This window comes from Geotrypetes seraphini, chromosome 13 (assembly GCF_902459505.1).
Source record: "Geotrypetes seraphini chromosome 13, aGeoSer1.1, whole genome shotgun sequence".
NCBI lineage: Eukaryota > Metazoa > Chordata > Amphibia > Gymnophiona > Dermophiidae > Geotrypetes > Geotrypetes seraphini.
The window spans coordinates 13,587,794-13,607,194 of NC_047096.1; the positions used below are offsets into that span (position 1 = coordinate 13,587,794).

A 19,401-nucleotide genomic window follows, 5' to 3' on the forward strand; every position below is an offset into this window, starting at 1 on the left:
ACAAGATTATTAATTTGGTCTTTTGATATATTGCCCTTCTAGCGGGCAGTCAGAGGGGTTTACAAATACTAGTCACAGAAATATGAAAGTAAACACAAATTCTTAATTGATGACCTTTCTATGGCTTTATGTTTGGGACTTTGCTCTCCTCTGTTGACTCGTCTATATGAACAGAGATCTCTGCTCACCATATTGGCTTAAGACACTTCTCTCCAACAAGTTAACCTTTTACCTATACAGGGATTCAGATCCTCCTTTTTGTGAGGACAGCGTCTAAATCAGTAGCATAGCCAGAGGTGAAAATCTGGGTGAGCCCAAACATTTCCTCACATCCCAACACCTAGTGCTAAAAATATCTTGGCTTGTGGGTATCCCCAAGCCTTGCCAGCTAAAAATGTCCTCCACCAAAACATCCTCAGTCCCTGTAAACACTGGGGAAGTCATCAGTGTGCTTCCATTTGAAGATGCTTGCATCCCCTATGCATAAGCATGCATGGGAGATCCAGGCACTGGCAGATGGGAAGTGTGCTGCCAACTTCCCCAAGATTCACATCTTCAGCTGGCAGGGCTTGGGGATCCCCCATCAACTACACCAGTGTTTCTCAAGTCGGTCCTGGAGTACCCCCTTGCCAGTCAGGTTTTCAGGCTATCCACAATGAATATGCATAAACTTGATTTGCATACACTACCACCATTACATGCAAATCTTTCATGCATATTCATTCTGGATAGCCTGAAAACCTGACTGGCAAGGGGATACTCCAGTACTGAATTGAGAAACACTGAACTACACTGGGGATATGCATCATTGCTGGGTAGGCCTGAACTCAAACTAGGTGAGCCCCTGCCCACCTGTAGCTATGCTCTAAATACATATACTATGACAATAATTAACATCACTCTTAAACCAGTTACCAGCACATGACCCTCTTAATGTCTTGATTAATTTTTGTGACTTTTCTCCTGCTGCAGGAGGTTCATGAGCAAGTTCACCATGGCCTTCTACTGCATGGGGTGTATGTGTCAATTTCTGAATATTCTGCACTGTCAGCATCTTGAGTCTTAGGATGAAAAGATAAGGGTGGCCATTTATGTATTTTTCTTTTTCCTTCCTATCATATTTTCTTTGTAGTGGTTCTCAGCAATTTTTTTATTTTTTGGGAGGGGGGGGAGGAGAGATTTGCTCTCTCCCTCCTCAGATCTTCACCTGTGTGAGTTCGGACATGTTTTTGCAAGTCCCCCGATGTCTTGAATGCTTTATGGCACATGTCTTCAGGACATTTGTAGGGTTTTTCTCCTGTGTGCGTTCTTACATGACTCTTCAAGGCATACCCTGAAAGGAATAAAGACAGTGCCTCAGCCAGTTATTAACGCAAATAGCATGGTCACAATGATGACCACTGTAACACACCCAGGAAGAGGAGGAATTCGGGCCATCATTGGAAGGGATGTATACCTTGGCAGAAAGAACAAAGGCAACCAGTTCTCTAGAGCCCATCTTCAAAGCACTAGGCTGGAAAAAACCAGGACATTTTCAACTTTCACATGCACCCTGATCAACTGCAAGACAAGATGCCCTTTTCACATTATGTCTACTGCATGCCTCCCCCTCTTATACCTGTAGAGAAGGCTTTTCCGCAGCCTGCAGAGTCACACCTGTATGGCCGATCTCCTGTATGAGCTCGTTCATGCACCTGAAACAAAGCAACTGAATTACCACACCATTCTATTGGGACCAGAAACTGACACTTTTTTGCACCGTTTTCACAAAAACAATTTGATTTCACAAGGACACTCAACTCTAATTCTTCCTAGCCTTTAGTGATACACTTGCTGTTTTTGTGCGTGGTCCAATTGAGGGTAAACTAGCATTGTACATGTTTAATCTCACATATAACCCTAGGAGTGTTCTGTTTATCCTAATTACAAGCACATACACTGCAGCATCATGGGGTAAAGACCTAGAACAATTGCTTTCGCCCACTACTTATGAGGAATTTAGGAAACGTCTGAAAACACACCTGTTCCTAAAGTATCTAGACAACTGATCCTCTCTTCTCTCTCCCCTCTATAGCGATTAACTTGTTCTATTGATCACTCTTTCCTCAAAAATGGATTTCCTGTCCTATTAACCCTTTCTTCCTCCCCTCTTAAAGTCAATCAATTTGTACCTTTGTTTAATTTTGTAAACCGCATAGAACTTCACGATATTGCGGTATATAAGCTGTTATTATTATTATTATACACTGTGACATAAAAATCCATGCTGAGTCAGAACAAGCTTCATCGACCCCAGCATCCTATCTCCTACTGATCTCATTTCCAGGCATAAGCAAGTCTATCTGGCTAATTATTTTTTTTTATGTTTTTTAAAAAAAATTCTATAACCCTACCCCTCCCAAAAACCAACTCCTCCTCCAAACAAACAAACTCCCCCCCAAACAAATCTAAAACCCACACAACCCACAAGATGAATCGATCATATTCTTAACAAATTTATCCAGGTTATATATTTTTTGATTTAAAGATATGCTTAATCTTTCCTTTTCTATTTTTAATGGAGTTCTTTTCTTGATGAATGCGATTTACGCATTGTGAACTGCTTGGATACTTTTAGGCTGTTAAGAGGTATATAAAGTTTTTAATAAACATAAACATGCTCCACCTTTCAATATCATTTTCATCCTTCAATTACTATAATTATTTCTTCAAATTTTTTTTTTTTAACACCTACACCACCCCCACCCACTCCATATCCCTATCAAAACTTGATCACACGCACTGATTGCAGTACGTTACAAGTTCATTATTGTCCCCTGAGGAAGGCGCCGAAACTTGGATCCTAGCCGGGACTTTATTTAATATATTCTTTTTAGATGTTTTAATTTCATTAAAGGACACGTGACCATCAGTTGATTTTGACATCTCCATTGCCTCTCTTCGTTGTATGTTCTATTGTAGTTTGAGGCTTGGCTCCTTCTTTGATGTATGAAGTACATTTATTGAAACTTGGAAAAAGTGGACCAATGCTAGGAGAGTTGGCCATGATTGCTAATGTTAAAATTTATTAAGAACATAAGAACTGCCATACTGGAGTAGATCAAAGGTCTATCAAGTCTAGTATACTGTTTCCAACAATGGCTAATCCTCAACTACCTAGCTAGATCCTAAGTAGTAAAACAGACTTTATGCTGCTTACTCTAGGAATAAGTAGTAAATTTCCCCAAGCCATCTCAATGGCCTATGGACTTCCCTTTTAGGAAATTATCCAAACCTTTTTTAAACCCCGCTGATTTTACCACATTCTCCGGCAAGGAATTCCAGAGTTTAATTATACGTTGTGTGAAGAAATATTTCTCCGGTTTGTTTTAAATCTACTACTTAGTAGTCCTAGTATTTTTGGAGAGTGAACAACCGATTCACCTCTATCCTTTCCACTCCACTATTTTATAGACCTGTATCATATCACCCCTGAGCCGTCTCTTCTCCAAACTGAAGAGCTCTAGCCATTTTACTCTTTCCTCATAGGGAAGTTGTCCCATCCCTTTTATCATTTTTGTCACCCTACTCTGTACCTTTTCTAATTCTGCTATATCTTGAGATATGGTGCCCAGAATTGCACACAATATTTGAGGTGCGACCGTATCATACAGCAATACAAGGGCATTCTAACATTTTCATCTTTGTCTTCCATTCCTTTCCTGATAGTTCCTAGATCCTTTTCCTGGGCCTCCTAACATAGAACCCAGCATCACATAGCTATAGTTTGGGTTCCTCTTTCCCACATGCATCACTTTACACTTGCTCACATTAAACGTCATCTGCCATTTTGATGCCCAATCTCACAAATTCCTCTTGCAATTTTTCACAATCCTCTTGCGATTTAACAACTGTGTCATCAGCAAATTTAATTATCTCACTACATATTCCCATCTCTAGATCATTGATAAATATTTTAAAAAGCAAAGATTTCTCTTGACTAAAACCATGTTGGCTTTCTCTCATTAATCCATGCTTATTTTTATATTCTGTCATTTTGTTCTTTATAATAGTCTCTACCATTTTGCCTGGAACTGACATCAGACTCACCAGTCTAATTTCTCAGATCACCTCTGGAACCCTTTTTAAAAATTGGTGTCACATTGGTCACCCTTCAGTCTTCCGGTACTATGCTGGATTTTAAAGAAAAATTACAAATTATTAATAGCCCTGCAAGTTCATTTTTTTAATTCTATCAGCACTCTGGGATGCATACCATCCAGTCCAGGCGATTTGCTATTGTTCAATTTGTCAAACTGACCCATCAATTCAGTGTTACAGAGATCTGAGTTTCTCCGATTCATCAGAATTGAATAACACTTCTGGCACCAGTAGCTCTCCAACCATCTTCCCTGGTGAAGATGGAGGCAAAAAATTAATTTAATTTCTCCACTATGGACTTGTCTTCCCTGAGAGCCCCTTTTATACCCTTCCTTTTAAATATACCTAAAAATATTTTTAATGTATGTTTTTGCTTCCAGCACAATCTTCTTTTCAAGGTCTATCTTTGCCTTCCTTATTAGCGCCTTGCATTTGACTCAACATTCCTTGTGTTATTTACAATTATTTTCAGTCGAATGTTCTTCCACTTTCTGAAGGATTCTCTTTTAGCTCCAAAAGCTTCCTTCACCTCACTCATTATCCACATCTAAATGGTCCTTAAAAAAAATTAGGAAAATAATTTTTGGATGATTGTTTTTCACCATTGCAGTAAATGATATATGAGCTAGTCTTAAATGAATTATTTTTCATATGGGTATTGAATTTATTGTCATATGATTCCCTCCACATAGAATAGTTTATGACCTTTTAATTGGTAAGTGTGGGAGGTATAAATAAGGCAATATGGAAACTTTTTGGGGAAGGTGGCTTATTTGGATTAGGGATCAAATTCAGATTGCTCACCCTTCCTACAAACAATCCAAGTTCAGCACAGTATGACCACAAGTCATGAAATATAATCAAGGCTGGCTTAAGTTCTGAGCCAGCTGAGGCACCTACAGCTGGCCTCACTGACTCACCCTTCACAGTGTGAGAGGGTGTTTCTTTGCTCTTATAAAAGTTGGCTCAGGATTCCACAATCCGCTGAGTTGGCCCTCAACATTATTCATTTTCTGAATGTCAAAACAAAGCACTTTGCAAAATGCACCTCCAAAATTTGTCTGTACTATCTTTTATACAGCAGAACAGAATAAGCTGCTCCAAGTATAGGAGAAGGTAGGTCCAAGATTAGTTCTTGGCAAAGATGAGGTCTCAGGCATTAGAAAGACAGATTAACTGGTTACTCTTTAGGATTGCATGGTCTCTAACCCCAATTTTATATCTACATCTAACTTTCTGACGAACTGTGCTTCAAGTGTTGAGTCTGGAGGAAAGTATTATGATGGTGACTAGGAAAGGGTGAAAAGGCAAGTGAATGACCTAATATACCTTCAAGTGATGAGCTGTAGTGTATAGGCGACCACAACCTTTGTAGCCACAGCGGAAGCCTTTGCCTCCAGCCTGTTCAGCATCCTAGAGAAATGAATGAGGAAAACATTTGAGACACTGTCCTAAAACACCTCCCTCAATTCAGTTACCAAATCCACCCTACTCTTTCTTCCCCAACACCCACCCTCAGATGAACCACCAACCTTTGCTCCCACAACCCATCACCCTCCACTCAGTGACAGAGCATTCAGTCCATCTCTATAGCACAAACCTCTAAACTTATGTCTCTGGAATCTGCCACCTGCATATGGGGTGGGGGAGAACTTAAGGACATAATCTGTGTCAACCAGAATGACTGGGAAGGTTTGTGGGGGGGGGGGATGAAGTTATTACCTCTTCCCAACTTAGTCCTATAGTACCCTACAAATCCCTGATCCCCTACATCTAATAGTTCTTTTCCTTAAATCCAGTCCTCTCTTTATGCTATATAATCTTACTCCACACTTTGTGCTTGGTATTTACTTACTATCTAAAACATTTTTATATGTATTAGGCTAGTCATTGCTAATTAAAAAAAAAAAATATCATAGCCCATATGACTTACTTCCATACCCATCAAATTCCCCCTTCAAAATAGTACTACGAAGGATCTTAAAAATACAGACAATGCACATTCAATTGAGGAGTCAATTAGCAACGTATGACAAGGAAAGAAACTCCAGGGTGGAATGGAAAATGGATTTGGATTTAAATCACTTGTGACTTTAAACCCAAAGCTCAATGTAAGCTACATGTTCAGGTGTATGTTCCTGTCCAAGTAACAGTTACAAGTTAAAAACCTGGTAATGTAAGACATTTTAACAGAAGGACTATTATTTTAATAAAGCCTGCAAATGAAACCCCTTCTGTGTATAGGGGACACTGATAGGTGCAGTGGCCAGGGATAGAAAATTGAGATTATAGCCCACCTTACTGGCATACTGCTCCAGGGCATTAACAGTCTTTTCAACATTGCCATCTTCTTCCTCCTCTGCCATCTTTTCTAGCTGGCTGGCTGGTTGTACAGCTAGAACAGTGCTGCTTGTAGGCATAGAGGCAGGGTGGTGTATGTATACAGTGGTGCCATCCTCCAGCTGAACCGCTTCCAGGTCACTGGGGTCAAAGCCTTTGGAGGGTACAGAGAATCAAACACTGCCATAGTGTTCCCACTCCTAGATAACAGCAGACCATCAACAGAACTGAAAAGGCAACGTCTAGTGAACATTTAAAGACTGGCTAAACCTGATATGTTGAATATGCAGCTCAGGAGACAGAAAAGTGTCTTCAGCAATAATCAACTATGCACTTTGCTTTAAAACACTTAATACAAGAAAGTGAAATGAACCAGGTAAGCTCAACTAAGGCCATCAGGATTCCTAGAAAGCTTAATGAGTCTCTGAATGGCCAAGCCTATGGAATAAGGCATAATATGGGTGCACAGTCCAAAATTATTTGTTTTTATTACTCATCACAGTCATTAGCATTTAACAACTCAGAACATAATCCCTGCTGGGAGTTCCTACCAACAGACATTAGGGGAAGTCAGACAATCTTTTCTGTCTTTACTGCACTACATCATTAAATTCCAGACCACTCTGTCCTAGGTTTCTCTATTAACTCCATCATGAAACAATGAAAAGGGGACTCAGGGTCCAGTAAAAACATACAATTTTTTTTACAGCCCGAGACTGGTCTAAAAGCTCACTACTCACCTTTTGGAGTGTGATGTATGTAAGCCGTGCTGCCATCCTCCAGCTCAACTTCCTGCCCATCTTCAAATGCAATGGCATCTGTAAAAGCAAACTCACCACCTGAATTTCACTCCTTAACTACAGAATCAAAGCTGGCGCTTCTCAAGCCTCTCCTGGAGGCACACCTAGACAGTCAAGCTTTCAGGACTACCTGAATTGACATGCATGAGATATCTCATGCATATTCATTGTGGTGGTCCAGAAAACCCAACTGGCTAGAGCTGAGGCACTGGTCTAAGCTAGAGGTCTGCACGGGAACGAGGATCGCAGGAATCCCAAGGGAATCCCCCCCTAACCCATAGGGACCCCCCTCTAACCCACGGGACTCCCACGGGGACCCCCCTCTAGCCAACGGGGATGGAAGGCTTTGGAAGCAGGGTTCATCCATATAATATAATGGACATGTCAGCCTTAGTAAAAGAGGGGGTTTATAAGTTAATTACCTGAACAGAAAACAAAAAAAGGGTTCCACCAAAGAGATTCCACAAGGAAAACAGCAAAAGAAACTGTGGAATTGATGATCCTGTCAGAAGTAATTGCTGCTTTTTATGGGGACGGGCGGGGATGGAGGTAATTCCTTGTGGGATCCTGGCGAGGACGGGCGGGGATGGTGGGATTTCTGTCCCCGCGCAACTCTCTAGTCTAAGCTTCCACATCTAGTTGCATCTAATATGCTGTAAAGTTCCTTGTGGCAATGTAAAACACTCTTAAATCTGACAGTAAAAGGTGGAAAGATACAGAATATAGTCCTGCATTCTACTCTGCTCTCTGAAAATGAACCAATCTCAGCGTTCCCACTTGGGCAAACAGCATCTCCATTAGGTGCCATTAGGTACCCTAACTGTAGCTGCCGAAGTTTGGGAGCTGCGCCCAATTTTTAGTTTTTTAATTGGCATAGTAATTGGCCATGCCCGTTTTCAGCCAATAATAATAATAATCATCATAATAATTTATTTTTATATCCTGCCAAACCTTCAGTTTGAGGCAGTTTACAATAAGAAAAAGCTGGACATGAAACCAATTACAGTAATCGTCAAATGGTTTCTCAGAAAAATACAGATTACAATTAATTCAAAATCAGAATCAAAATTAATTAATTTATCTCAGAGGCGGTTCCTAATATGTAGAAAAGTTAAGAATACAATAAATAAGAATCATGCTCAAATATACAAGATAAAAAAATACAGCCAAGTCAAAAATTTCTCAAACAAATAAAAAAGTTCAGCGCCAAACTCTTAGGATGCCTTGTGACATCGAAGTGGAGGTGGCAAATAGGCATGGTTGACTTAGGCACCACCAAATTAGACAAGTGAAAAGCTGGCCTAATGGAGCGGTACCTATATTTAGGATGTCTAGCGACGTCTAAGTCCGCTTAGGTGCTCCTAGGCGTGATTCTATAAACGGCACTGCTCGGTGCCATTTTTAGAATTTGGCCCATTATGTTTAGGAACGCAACCTAGAGACAAGCATTTCGTTTAGGTGGAATGGAGGCAGAGTTGTGATGTACATGGTCGAGTCACATTATGATGACCACCGCCTACCTTCGACGTTAGGGACACACAGCCAATGAATGAATGCACATGTCATGCTCAGATTTTGTGGGTATATAAAAGGTGGGATGACAGCAAGTTGCCAATATATCAACTGTGGCTATCATAGGGAAAAAAAAACGATTTATCAGACATTGGAAAAGGAATCGTAGCCTACTGGGCCAAGGATGGCAGCATTTCGGATATGGCAGAGTTTGTGAACTGTCCATGGGCTGCTGTGGTTAAAGTGAACCATGAGTGGACGAATGGAACCTTTTCGAAGACCCAACGTGGTAACTGAGGGGCAGCACAAGCCATCGATGTGAGATGAACGTCGGCTGTGCAGGTTGGTGTGGGCTGATCAACACACTACCGTGGAGCAACTCACCATCCAAATGAACCAGGGGGCTTTCAGATGTGTATCCAAAATCACTGTGCAGCCAACCCTATTGCGAATGAGGCTCCAGAGAAGACAGCTGGTGACTGCACTCATGCTCACGAGGGTTCATTGGAAAATATGGATGCAATTTGCACAGGAGTACTAACATTGGACATACACCGACTGGCAGAAGGTTGCCTTCTCTGATGAGTCACGTTTTGAGCTTCATCGAATGAATAGACGTTGGCATGTCAGGCATCAACCACTGAGCAAACACCCAGCAACCATTGTTGGACGTACACAAGCTGGTGGTGGCAGTGTTATTGTCTGGGGAATGTTTTCTTGGTATGGTCTCGGTCCCTTGATACCTCTGAAAGGCACTCTCAACTGATATGGTTGGGTATCTTTCCATCCTTGCTGATCAAGTACATGTTGACGGTCTTCCCTATGGCTGATGGGATCTTTCAACAGGAAAATACGACATGTCATATCACCAGAATTGTTTGTGAGTGGTTTGCAGAGCATGACCAAGACTTCCAGCTACTTCCCTGGCCTCCAAAATTCCTCAGACTAATCCAATCGAGCATGTTTGGGACCACCTCGACTGACATATCAATGACTGGATCCACCATCACGTATCCATTAGCAACTGTCAGACGCACTGCAGTCTGCATGGTTCCAGATACCTCTAGCAACCATCCAGCATCTTATTGAGTTACTCCCACAGCATCTGGCTATCATCCATGCTGGATATTAGCAGGTGGTCATAATAATGTGACTTGACCACGTATGTGCATATTTTGTAGAATTATGCATATACATGTTTGGAGTACATGCATACATTTTTCAGAAAAGATGTAAATTTGTGCAGAATAGGTGCATTTGTTCGCTATTAGGGCTGGACCTAGGAGCCAGAGGTATCTATATTGCCTTTTTGAACTATTCATACAGCATCCTATATAAAGATCATACACTTTTAATGGTTGAATATAAAACACCTCTCTTTTCCCGGTATTACCATCTTAAGAAGCCAATTTTTATTACCTGGGTAACGTAATTTTCAAAGTGACATGTGCATATTTTCACTTCCATAACTCATGCAAAACTTGTAGGGAGAAACTACCCAAAGACTGCAGCAATGTAGACAGCATGAAAATTGTTCCGAATGGGCCTTCAGTGTAGGTGAGATTTAAATGTATTTGTATGTTCAGTGTATGCAAAAAGACCTTATACACATCCATTGTGCAGGTCCTGAAAACTAGACTGATTAGGTAAGATACGACAACTCAGCTAGAAAATCCACCCTAAACCTTCAATTACAAGGACCAGGTGACAGTTTGCTTCCCTTCTTTTACTTCATCCTTGGGTCATTCAGACACTGCTGAGACTTGATTACTAAAGGGTGGTTTTCAAAATGATGCCAAATGATACCTTTCCTAAGGTCTCAAATTTTCTAGGGAAAAAGGTACCTAAAAAGATCTGTACATGCTTTCATTGTGGAAAAAGTTCCCTCCTCCCACTCCCATAATCACCTTGCAGAATTCTGAAAATGCAAGAATACACATCTCTTGGCTTAATCTCATGTCTGATCCTGCTTACTCTCCCCAGATAAAAGTACTTACATTATTGATCCCTAAGGGGAGGCTTTACCCACATAGTGTGCGGGTCTCCTTAAGATGGCCCATTTATTCAGATAAAAAGCTTAGAGAAAATGCTCTGCCCAGAACAATGTTGGTAGCCAGGTATGAAATGCCCTTCATCTGCAACTACAAGTCTGTACTTAAAGTCCCTGCCTACCACAGACAAAGTCTAAGTGCGTCAAGAGAACAGAGTACAAGTTGCCCACCATCTCACCTTTCTGTAAGGTGATATGCTGGATATATGCTGTGGTCCCATCCTCCAGCTGAATCGTCTGACCTTGAGCCAGCTTCTCATCTGCAACACCAACATAATATCCATAAAGCAAGCTGATAAACCATCCCTCCCTTAGCTGTTATCCTCAGCTGTACAAACTGCTTCTCAACTAGTCACCTAAATACCCCTACCATGCCGCATTTTCTCTCTCCATATGATAGAGAACGTCTCAAGCTCCCAGCTTACATCCTCAGCTGATATGAATTTGACTACTTTCCCTTCTGCAGCCTGCCTTGGGTCCTAAAAGCCCTTATGTACTAAACAGATATTCTCATACACCCTACAAGCCTAACTCCATCTTTTCCCAGAACTTGAGAGATGCTCTTACCTTTGAGGGCCTGTTGGATATAGGCTGTAGATCCATCTGTCAAGGTCACCGCCTGTAGCCCCAAACCATCCATGGTTCACAACTGCTTGTTACTCCTTGCGGCATGAAGTCTGCTATGGATATTTTCTCAAAGGGTATTGTGGATATGGATATATTCTCAAAGGGACCAGGTCCACTCTGTCAAATACAAGAGTGAATACCAACAGGTCATATGAAGGTCACCGATGACACACCTTGTGATCTTGGACAAGTCACTTCATTTCCTATCACCTCAGATACAAACTTACATTGTAAGTACTCTAGGGACATACTACTACTTTACATTCATTAATAATTGCAGGATTTCTTACATAAACTCACTTTCACATTATTACTTATTATTTTTAAGAACATTTTCCAATTGTAATACTTCCCAAAAAACATAGGGCTCCTTTTACTAAGCAGTGTAAGAGCATTTTACCACAGGGTGGTGAGGTAAATGCTCTGACGCTCAGTGAATGCCTATGAGCGCTGGAGCATATTTACCTTGCCGGCCTGCGGTAAAACCCAGTCACAATCCTTTCCTTGAAAACTTATAAGACAGTGATAGTGTCTGAAGATCTAAAGGCGAAAAAACAGTGTGACAAGGCAGTGGCTGCTGCCAGAAGGATGCTGGGCTGTATAAAGAGAAGCGTAGTCAGTAGAAGGAAGAAGGTGTTGATGCCCCTGTACAGGTCATTGCTGAGGCCCCACTTGGAGTATTGTGTTCAGTTTTGGAGACCGTATCTGGCAAAGGACGTAAGAAGACTTGAGGTGGTCCAGAGGAGGGCGACGAAAATGATAGGAGGCTTGCGCCAGAAGACGTATGAGGAGAGACTGGAAGCCCTGAATATGTATACCCTAGAGGAAAGGAGAGACAGGGGAGATATGATTCAGACATTCAAATGCTTGAAGGGTATTAACGTAGAACAAAATCTTTTCCAGAGAAAGGAAAATGGTAAAACCAGAGGACATAATTTGAGGTTGAGGGGTGGTAGATTCAGGGGCAATGTTAGGAAATTCTACTTTACGGAGAGGGTGGTGGATGCCTGGAATGCGCTCCTGAGAGAGGTGGTGGAGAGTAAAACGGTGACTGAGTTCAAAGAAGCGTGGGATGAACACAGAAGATTTAGAATCAGGAAATAATATTAAATATTGAAGTAGGCCAGTTACTGGGCAGACTTGCACGGTCTGTGTCTGTGTATGGCCGTTTGGTGGAGGATGGGCAGGGGAGGGCTTCAATGGCTGGGAGGGTGTAGATGGGCTGGAGTAAGTCTTAACAGAGATTTTGGCAGTTGGAACCCAAGCACAGTACCGGGTAAAGCTTTGGATTCTTGCCCAGAAATAGCTAAGAAGAAAAATTTAAAAAAAATATATAAAATTGAATCAGGTTGGGCAGACTGGATGGACCCTTCGGATCTTTATCTGCCATCATCTACTATGTTACCTGCAGGGATATTTTAAGAAGAAAGTAGCTCCCAGGGCCATTATTCGTGACTTCAAAGCCAAAATAGCCTTTTGTCTGAGCTGAGTGGCCCTGGAAACATCAGAAAAAATGTTTATCTTAGCTCCCCATCTTTTTTATTTCTATACCATGTACAAATTAATAAAATCCATCAAAGCAGTGTATTTAAAACCCAAATCACAAAACCAGTACCCCCAATTAGCAAGAAGCCATTAACGTTCAACAACACTCATCAGCAATTCAGAATACTGTCAGAAAATAATCATGTCTTTAATGCTTTCCTAAAATATCATATGGAGATCCTCAGGCAATTGATTCTATAACATCTAGGCAGTTCCAGCGGTGGCTCTTGCCTGCAACCAAGATCCTTTAAAAATAATGAAGAGGGGCATTTCCAACAGCATCCCTTGACTGGAGCACAGACCATCTAAGTACATGTAAAATCAATCTATTCCTCAAATACCAAGGACCTCTCTCACGTACAATATGAAACATCAAGCACAAGAATCTTAAACTGAGTCTCAATCGGCAGCCGGTGTAACTTTTCCAACAAGTCAGGCCGAAGATCAAGAGGTTCTTTAAAATCAAAACATGTTGTAACATTTTAAGCTATCACCCTCCCTGTCTGGGAACCTCAAATATAAAGCATACAATAATCCAATACAGGCAAAATGGATAACTGGACTATTAATTGAAACAGATCAGAAGACAAAAGTTACCAGCTCTGTAGCATTTTTAATTAAAAACAAAATAAAAAACACAACTAATCTCACTAAAATCATGGTCCCAAAATAAACTATCGTGTTTCCCCAAAAATAAGACATGGTCTTACATTAATTTATGCTCTAAAAAACGCACTAGGGCTTATTTTCGGAGAAACACGGTATCTACCTTTGACACTTGCCATGTTTAGCCAGGATACCCTGTGTACCATAGCATGACAACAAAAAGCCTTCAAAGACTACTTCCAGACCCACACTATCACCTACCTGCCAGTAGTAATGGCATTTCACATATCACATTATTTTCCAAGACAATGCATACTGAAAATGAGTGTCCTGATTAGGATAGGAAGCACATCCTCAGCAAGAAAACACCGTACTGTCAAGTTTCAAGTTTATTTGATCTTGATGAATCGCCTATTTAAATTGCTAGGCGATGTACAACATAAAAAAAACATACAAATAAAAATATACAAGTGAAAAAATACTAGTATTAACATATAAAATAACTTTTGTTATGGGATAAAACTTAAACATATTAAACACGTACTTTTAAAATAATGTTTATGGGTTAAAACTTACAAGAATTGTGAGGGTAGGAGGGGAAAAAGTTACAATGTTTGGATAGAGGAGAGGAAAAAACATAAAAGAGAAGAACAAAAAGGAGGGTAAAATTAGCTGCTTTTTAAAAAAAAAAAAAATCGATATTTAGTATACTAGAAGTCGTAAGCATCCTTAAAAAGAAATGTTTTTAACGTTTTTTAAAATAAAGTTAAATCATTTAGATCTCTTATATATTGGGGTAAGAGATTCCATGAATGGGGGGCCATAACGGAGAACATGTCGTGCCGTCTGGTTCCTACAACTTTCAATGAGGGAACAGAGAGAAGACTGTGGGAGGTTGAGCGAAGAGATCCTGATGTGCTATAAGGGATTAGCCATCTGTTGATGAATTGGGGTTCGTTAAAACTTAAGGCTTTAAAAACTAAAAGAAATAATTTAAAAGTAATACGATGGCTTACCGGCAGCCAGTGGGATTTAATCAACAGGAGGGTAACATGGTCGTATTTTTTTGCGTTGTGGATCAGTTTCACAGCAGTGTTTTGTATTAATTGTAGCCTTCTTTTTTCTTTTTGCGTGACATTGATGAGAAGAGAATTGCAGTAATCAATTTTAGATATTATTAACGAATGTTATACCTATCCCTCCCTCCCATCCCTTTGTGCACCGGAACCCCACCGACCCTACCACCATGAGCCTTACATACCTCCGAAGCCTTCCCTCTGCCGTGTCACTGAAATTCTATAACTTCATCCAACTTCTTTGATGCCGAATTAATTCAAATAGCATTAACTTAGCAAAAGAATAAAAGTAATTGTTTGCTTCTTTTCTTGAGGCTTTTACCGTGATCGTTGTTTTAATGCAATGAGGGTTTCACTGACAACGGGCTGCTTCGCAGCCTTCCCTCTGCTGCATCATTGATGTCACAGTAAAAGCCTCAAGAAAAGAAGCAAACAATTACTTTTATTCTTTTGCTAAGTTAATGCTATTTGAATTTATTCTGCATCAAACAAGTGGGATGGTTGGTGGGGTTCCAGTGCACAAAGGGATGGGAGGGATCTTAACTAGGGCTTATTTTTAGGGTAGGTCTTATTTTCAGGGAAACATGGTAAGTCTCTTGCTTCAGTAGAAATTTCATATAACCCCCTGTCTAAGGAGAGCATTCTAGAATTGGAAAAGGCTTCCCTTGTAATAATAATAAAAATAAAGCCCTGACATTTTGATAAAGCACTAAACCATTATTGGCTAACCATGTCTCAATAACAATTAATAACAGCTAGGTGCATAATTCTTCTAGAAGTAATACAAGTTATCTCCTCATTTTTCCAAAGCAAGATCATCTGCAAAGAGGAAACCTATTGGATCTGGTTTTTCCTTAAGCTACTAGTGAAAACATGAGCTAAATCCAAATAAAATCATTCCACATACTTCCCCCTCCCCTTTAACATTATGGCATCAATATTCAGACCAATCTAACTTCTTAATTGGTTTGATTAGGCAGAAAAACTTAGTTAACCTACTTCCGGGATCACTCAGCTTTTGGGCAAGATGAAGGAGCAAATTTAGGGACCCTTTTATCAAGCTGTGCTAGAAGCTTTCAGCGTGGGCCAGTGCAGTAAATGCTCAAAGAATTCCTATGAGCAGTGGAACACTTACCTCGCTGGCCCTCGCTAAAAACCTCTAGCGTAGCTTGATAAAAAGCGGGGAAGGGGGGCAGTAAGCTGGCTAAGGAGATTTTCAGGCTTAAATCTAGCCAGAAAGAGAGCAGTTAACTAGCGGCACTAGAAAAGGTTCAAAGAAGAGCGACCAAGATGATAAAGGGGATGGAACTCCTCTTGTATGAGGAAAGACTAAAAAGGTTAGGGCTCTTCGGCTTGGAAAAGAGACAGCCGAGGGGAGACTGATTGAAGTCTACAAAATTACTGGTATAAGTGGATTGATTTTTCATGCCATCAAAAATTACAAAGACTAGGGGACACTCGAAGTCACAGGGAAATACTTTTAAAACCAATAGGAGGAAATATTTTTTCACTCAGAGAAAAGTTAAGCTCTGGAACGCATTGCCAGAGGTTATGGCAAGAGCAGATAGCGTAGCTGGTTTTAAGAAAGGTTTGGACAGTTTCCTAGAGGAAAAGTCCATAGTAAGTTATTGAGAAAGACATGGGGGAAGCCATTGCTTGCCCTGGATCAGTAGCATGGAATGTTGCTACTCCTTGGGTTTTGGCCAGGTACTAGTGACCTGGATTGGCTACCGTGAAAATGGGCTACTGGGCTTGATGGACCCTGTAAGGCTATTCTTATGTTGCCCTTCTTCCCCAGTCCTGTTGTGATCAGAATTAATACTGTATTTTTCTGGAAGGACATGGGGCAGCAGGAGCGATTGTTCCAGCATTTGATGCCAGTCTGAAAAATATCTTTAAAATTGCTTTTCAGTGGCAGCTCTGAAATACAGACCTACTACGAGGCTCAAATCGAAAGAGTAAAACCATCTTCCGCTTTTCCATAAAAATATGTCATTCCCTTGTTATGGGAGTCATTCCTTTATGGGAGACAGTGGTGCTTAACTAAGTGGGCTCATTATGCTGCAACATCACAAATAGCATGGCGGCAGCAGCAGGAAGAGGTTATAGGAGAGATGGATGGAGTTTGGAAGGGGGTAAGGGGTCCACTGTCTCCCAACTATATGTGTTTCTTGGGTTGGTTTTCCCCTTGGCTCAGCTTTCTCACACTTAACATAGCTCTGCTATAGGCTAGCTTTTGGGGTTCATGACCTATGTGACTGACTGTGCAGGGCATCAAAACTGAGGAGGTTCTGCTGTATTGGTATGCCACTCCCATATCCTTCCATATCATGTTGGCCAGGGAAAGAAGGGAGTGGAGGATAATGGTGCTGGGCAGAGAATGGAGAAGAAAGAAAGGGATGCTTGGTAAAAGGAGAAAGTAAGAGGGATGATGTGCTGGAGTCACCACTAGTAAAGGAGGGGGCATTGCGCCAAAGCTAGTACCACCAAATGAGGTGCCAATTTCCTTGTTTTTTTTTGCAGAAGGCACTCCAAGTCAGAATATATGAGTTGCAAGGGGGCCAAGGCAAACTGGAAGGCAGAATGTGAATGTGGACCATACAGGTAGGACTTGTGGGTAAAAGAAATATTAGCAGTAGCAATGCTAACGTTTTTTTACCCATTTTATGTTACTTTCCTATCACAATTGAGGTTCTACCCTCGTTCCTTAATTTTCCAGTGGGTGACTTTTATGTTTTGGTATAGTTTGTGTTTTTAATGTAAATCACTTAGAAATGCTTACAAGTGTTTTATCAAATTTTAAATAAAACTTGGAAGCCCCTCCAGTTTTTGCTTCCTGCCCTACCTCAACTCTTACCAGTTTACCATCTTACTTCCCAACCCATCTACACCACAGTCACGCGTGTACGTGTACTACCTAAGGTGCTTTTCGTTTAAAGACAGCCTGACCAGTTGTGTTCACAACCCACCGTGCTTTTAATTTCCTTTATATGAACTTGGTAATTTGTGCCAAGTTGAGCACCCCCAAATCATTTTGAAAAGTTGGCTGCTACGGTGGCCCATAACCAGCCTAGATCGGTAATTAACGGTAGTCCTTGCACTGCCATTGGTAAGTTTAAATGGATTTTGCTCCCGATCCGCATTTGATGTCTTCCTCTTGACGAAAGAGATGAAACAGCATGTGTCGGGGAAGTGGAGTTAATGGACGATGTTCTGCCGATGAACTAGTTACCTTATGATTTTATGGATTGAATTTGGCACTTGTTCATTCCCCTCTCCTTTTGTATCAGTAATTATTTGTACGTATATACTGTATGTTTATTTGTATAAAATTGTTTTCTCCTATTTTTAAATTGTTATACGCATTGAAGTGTACAAGTGACATTGCGTGTACAACAAATTTTTAATAAACTTGAAACTTGTTCTTTTGAAGTTCGGGCTCACTTTATTGATCTTCTGTGGCTTCACACACGGGATTGGGATCATTTTGATTTTTATTCTCGATTTCAACCGCTGGCAGCTGGGTCGTGCCGCGGCACCCTGCGACATCCTCCCGCTGGCGACGAAGAACTACCAAGCTCAGCGATCGCTAAAAACTTTTTCTTTGAGCATTTGTTTAGCATTTCATGTCGAGGAGGCAGGGAGGGCATTGTGCTACGACGTAAGGGAGCACCAGCTCACCCTGGCTGGCCAGCGGCTCACGAGGGGGCTCCTTTTACAAAGCCGCGTTAGGGCTTTAACGCGCTAAATTGCTGCCGGCGCTAGACCTCAACGCCAGCGCTGAGCTGGCGTGAGTTCTAGCCGCGTAGCGCGGGTTTAGCACACGCTAAAACCGCTAACGCAGCTTAGTAAAAGGAGCTCTAGGTGTTTGCCACCGAGCACAATTATTCTTAGTGAATTTATAAGTTGAATTCTCTTAGTTTGGGGGGATATAAGTTTGCACATAACATATAACACATGTGCTTTTATTGCCTTACACCGGCTAGTGCAGGTCCTATACATTTTTCAAGGAATATAGCAACAGAGGCTCTTAGAGTCCATTCGAAGATCCAAGTTCCGCTTGCTCCCATCTCACACAGGTGGTTGAACGACTGCCCACCTCCAACACACCGAAAGGCCGCAGAGGCTGGCACGGGGGTGGGGGGGGAGTTGTTCTTACCTTCCCCCAGGTCAAGCCTGATCCGGCCCTGGCTGAGTCCCGCTGCACCCTAGAGAGAGGGAGGGGGGTGGGGCTGCAGTCCTGATTTCCTAAAGGGCCTCCACTCCCCCCCCCCTCGGCCCTACCTTCAAACGTGTCTTCGGAACCCACCGGCAGCGACTCGCACGGGTTCCCCCGCAACCGACCCGGCCTTTTTTCCTTCCCAACGCCCCGCCCCCTCTCCTCTGACGCATCTTCTGTCTCTCCGCCCCCTCCTTTTTGACGCAACTTCCCGTTTCCGGCAGGGCGGGAGGGATTTGTCTCTAGGTTTCTCCTCAGCCTTATGTGGAAAGAGCTGGGACTCGGCCTCGTCGGGGGGGAGCCAGGCGGCTGAGGCTCGGAGGGCGACGGGATTCGCTTTCCCGCCTTTTCTGGACTGAGATCGTGGACACCCCGGGAAACTCGCTCCTTCGCGGATCCCAGAGCTTTACATCTGCTCTTACTAAAAAAAAAAAAAAAAAAAAAAAATCTTACAGGTTCAGTACGTTTATTTTTCTTCAGAAAAAT

The 19,401-nt window shown here is 41.7% G+C and overlaps 1 protein-coding gene across 5 annotated transcripts in view; it reads right to left on the minus strand.

The window, feature by feature from the left end:
* The window catches only part of ZNF76 (zinc finger protein 76), a 37,598-nt gene extending 18,517 nt beyond the window's left edge, over window positions 1-19,081 (minus strand). Inside the window, exons 1-8 of one of the 5 annotated variants that reach the window (XM_033919033.1) lie at window positions 18,981-19,081; window positions 11,410-11,586; window positions 11,022-11,102; window positions 7,221-7,298; window positions 6,438-6,634; window positions 5,470-5,553; window positions 1,619-1,694; window positions 1,208-1,333 (exon numbers count right to left, since the gene is read on the minus strand). In XM_033919033.1, coding sequence (XP_033774924.1) covers window positions 1,208-1,333; window positions 1,619-1,694; window positions 5,470-5,553; window positions 6,438-6,634; window positions 7,221-7,298; window positions 11,022-11,102; window positions 11,410-11,482 — 715 coding nt within the window. In that variant the 5' untranslated portion in view covers window positions 11,483-11,586; window positions 18,981-19,081. Of the gene's footprint in view, window positions 1-1,207; window positions 1,334-1,618; window positions 1,695-5,469; window positions 5,554-6,437; window positions 6,681-7,220; window positions 7,299-11,021; window positions 11,103-11,409; window positions 11,587-18,140; window positions 18,197-18,673; window positions 18,770-18,855 lie in introns of those variants that run through there. The other 4 variants (XM_033919034.1, XM_033919037.1, XM_033919035.1 and 1 more) reach the window with 4 other exon arrangements.
* Window positions 19,082-19,401: the final 320 nt, after the last annotated feature.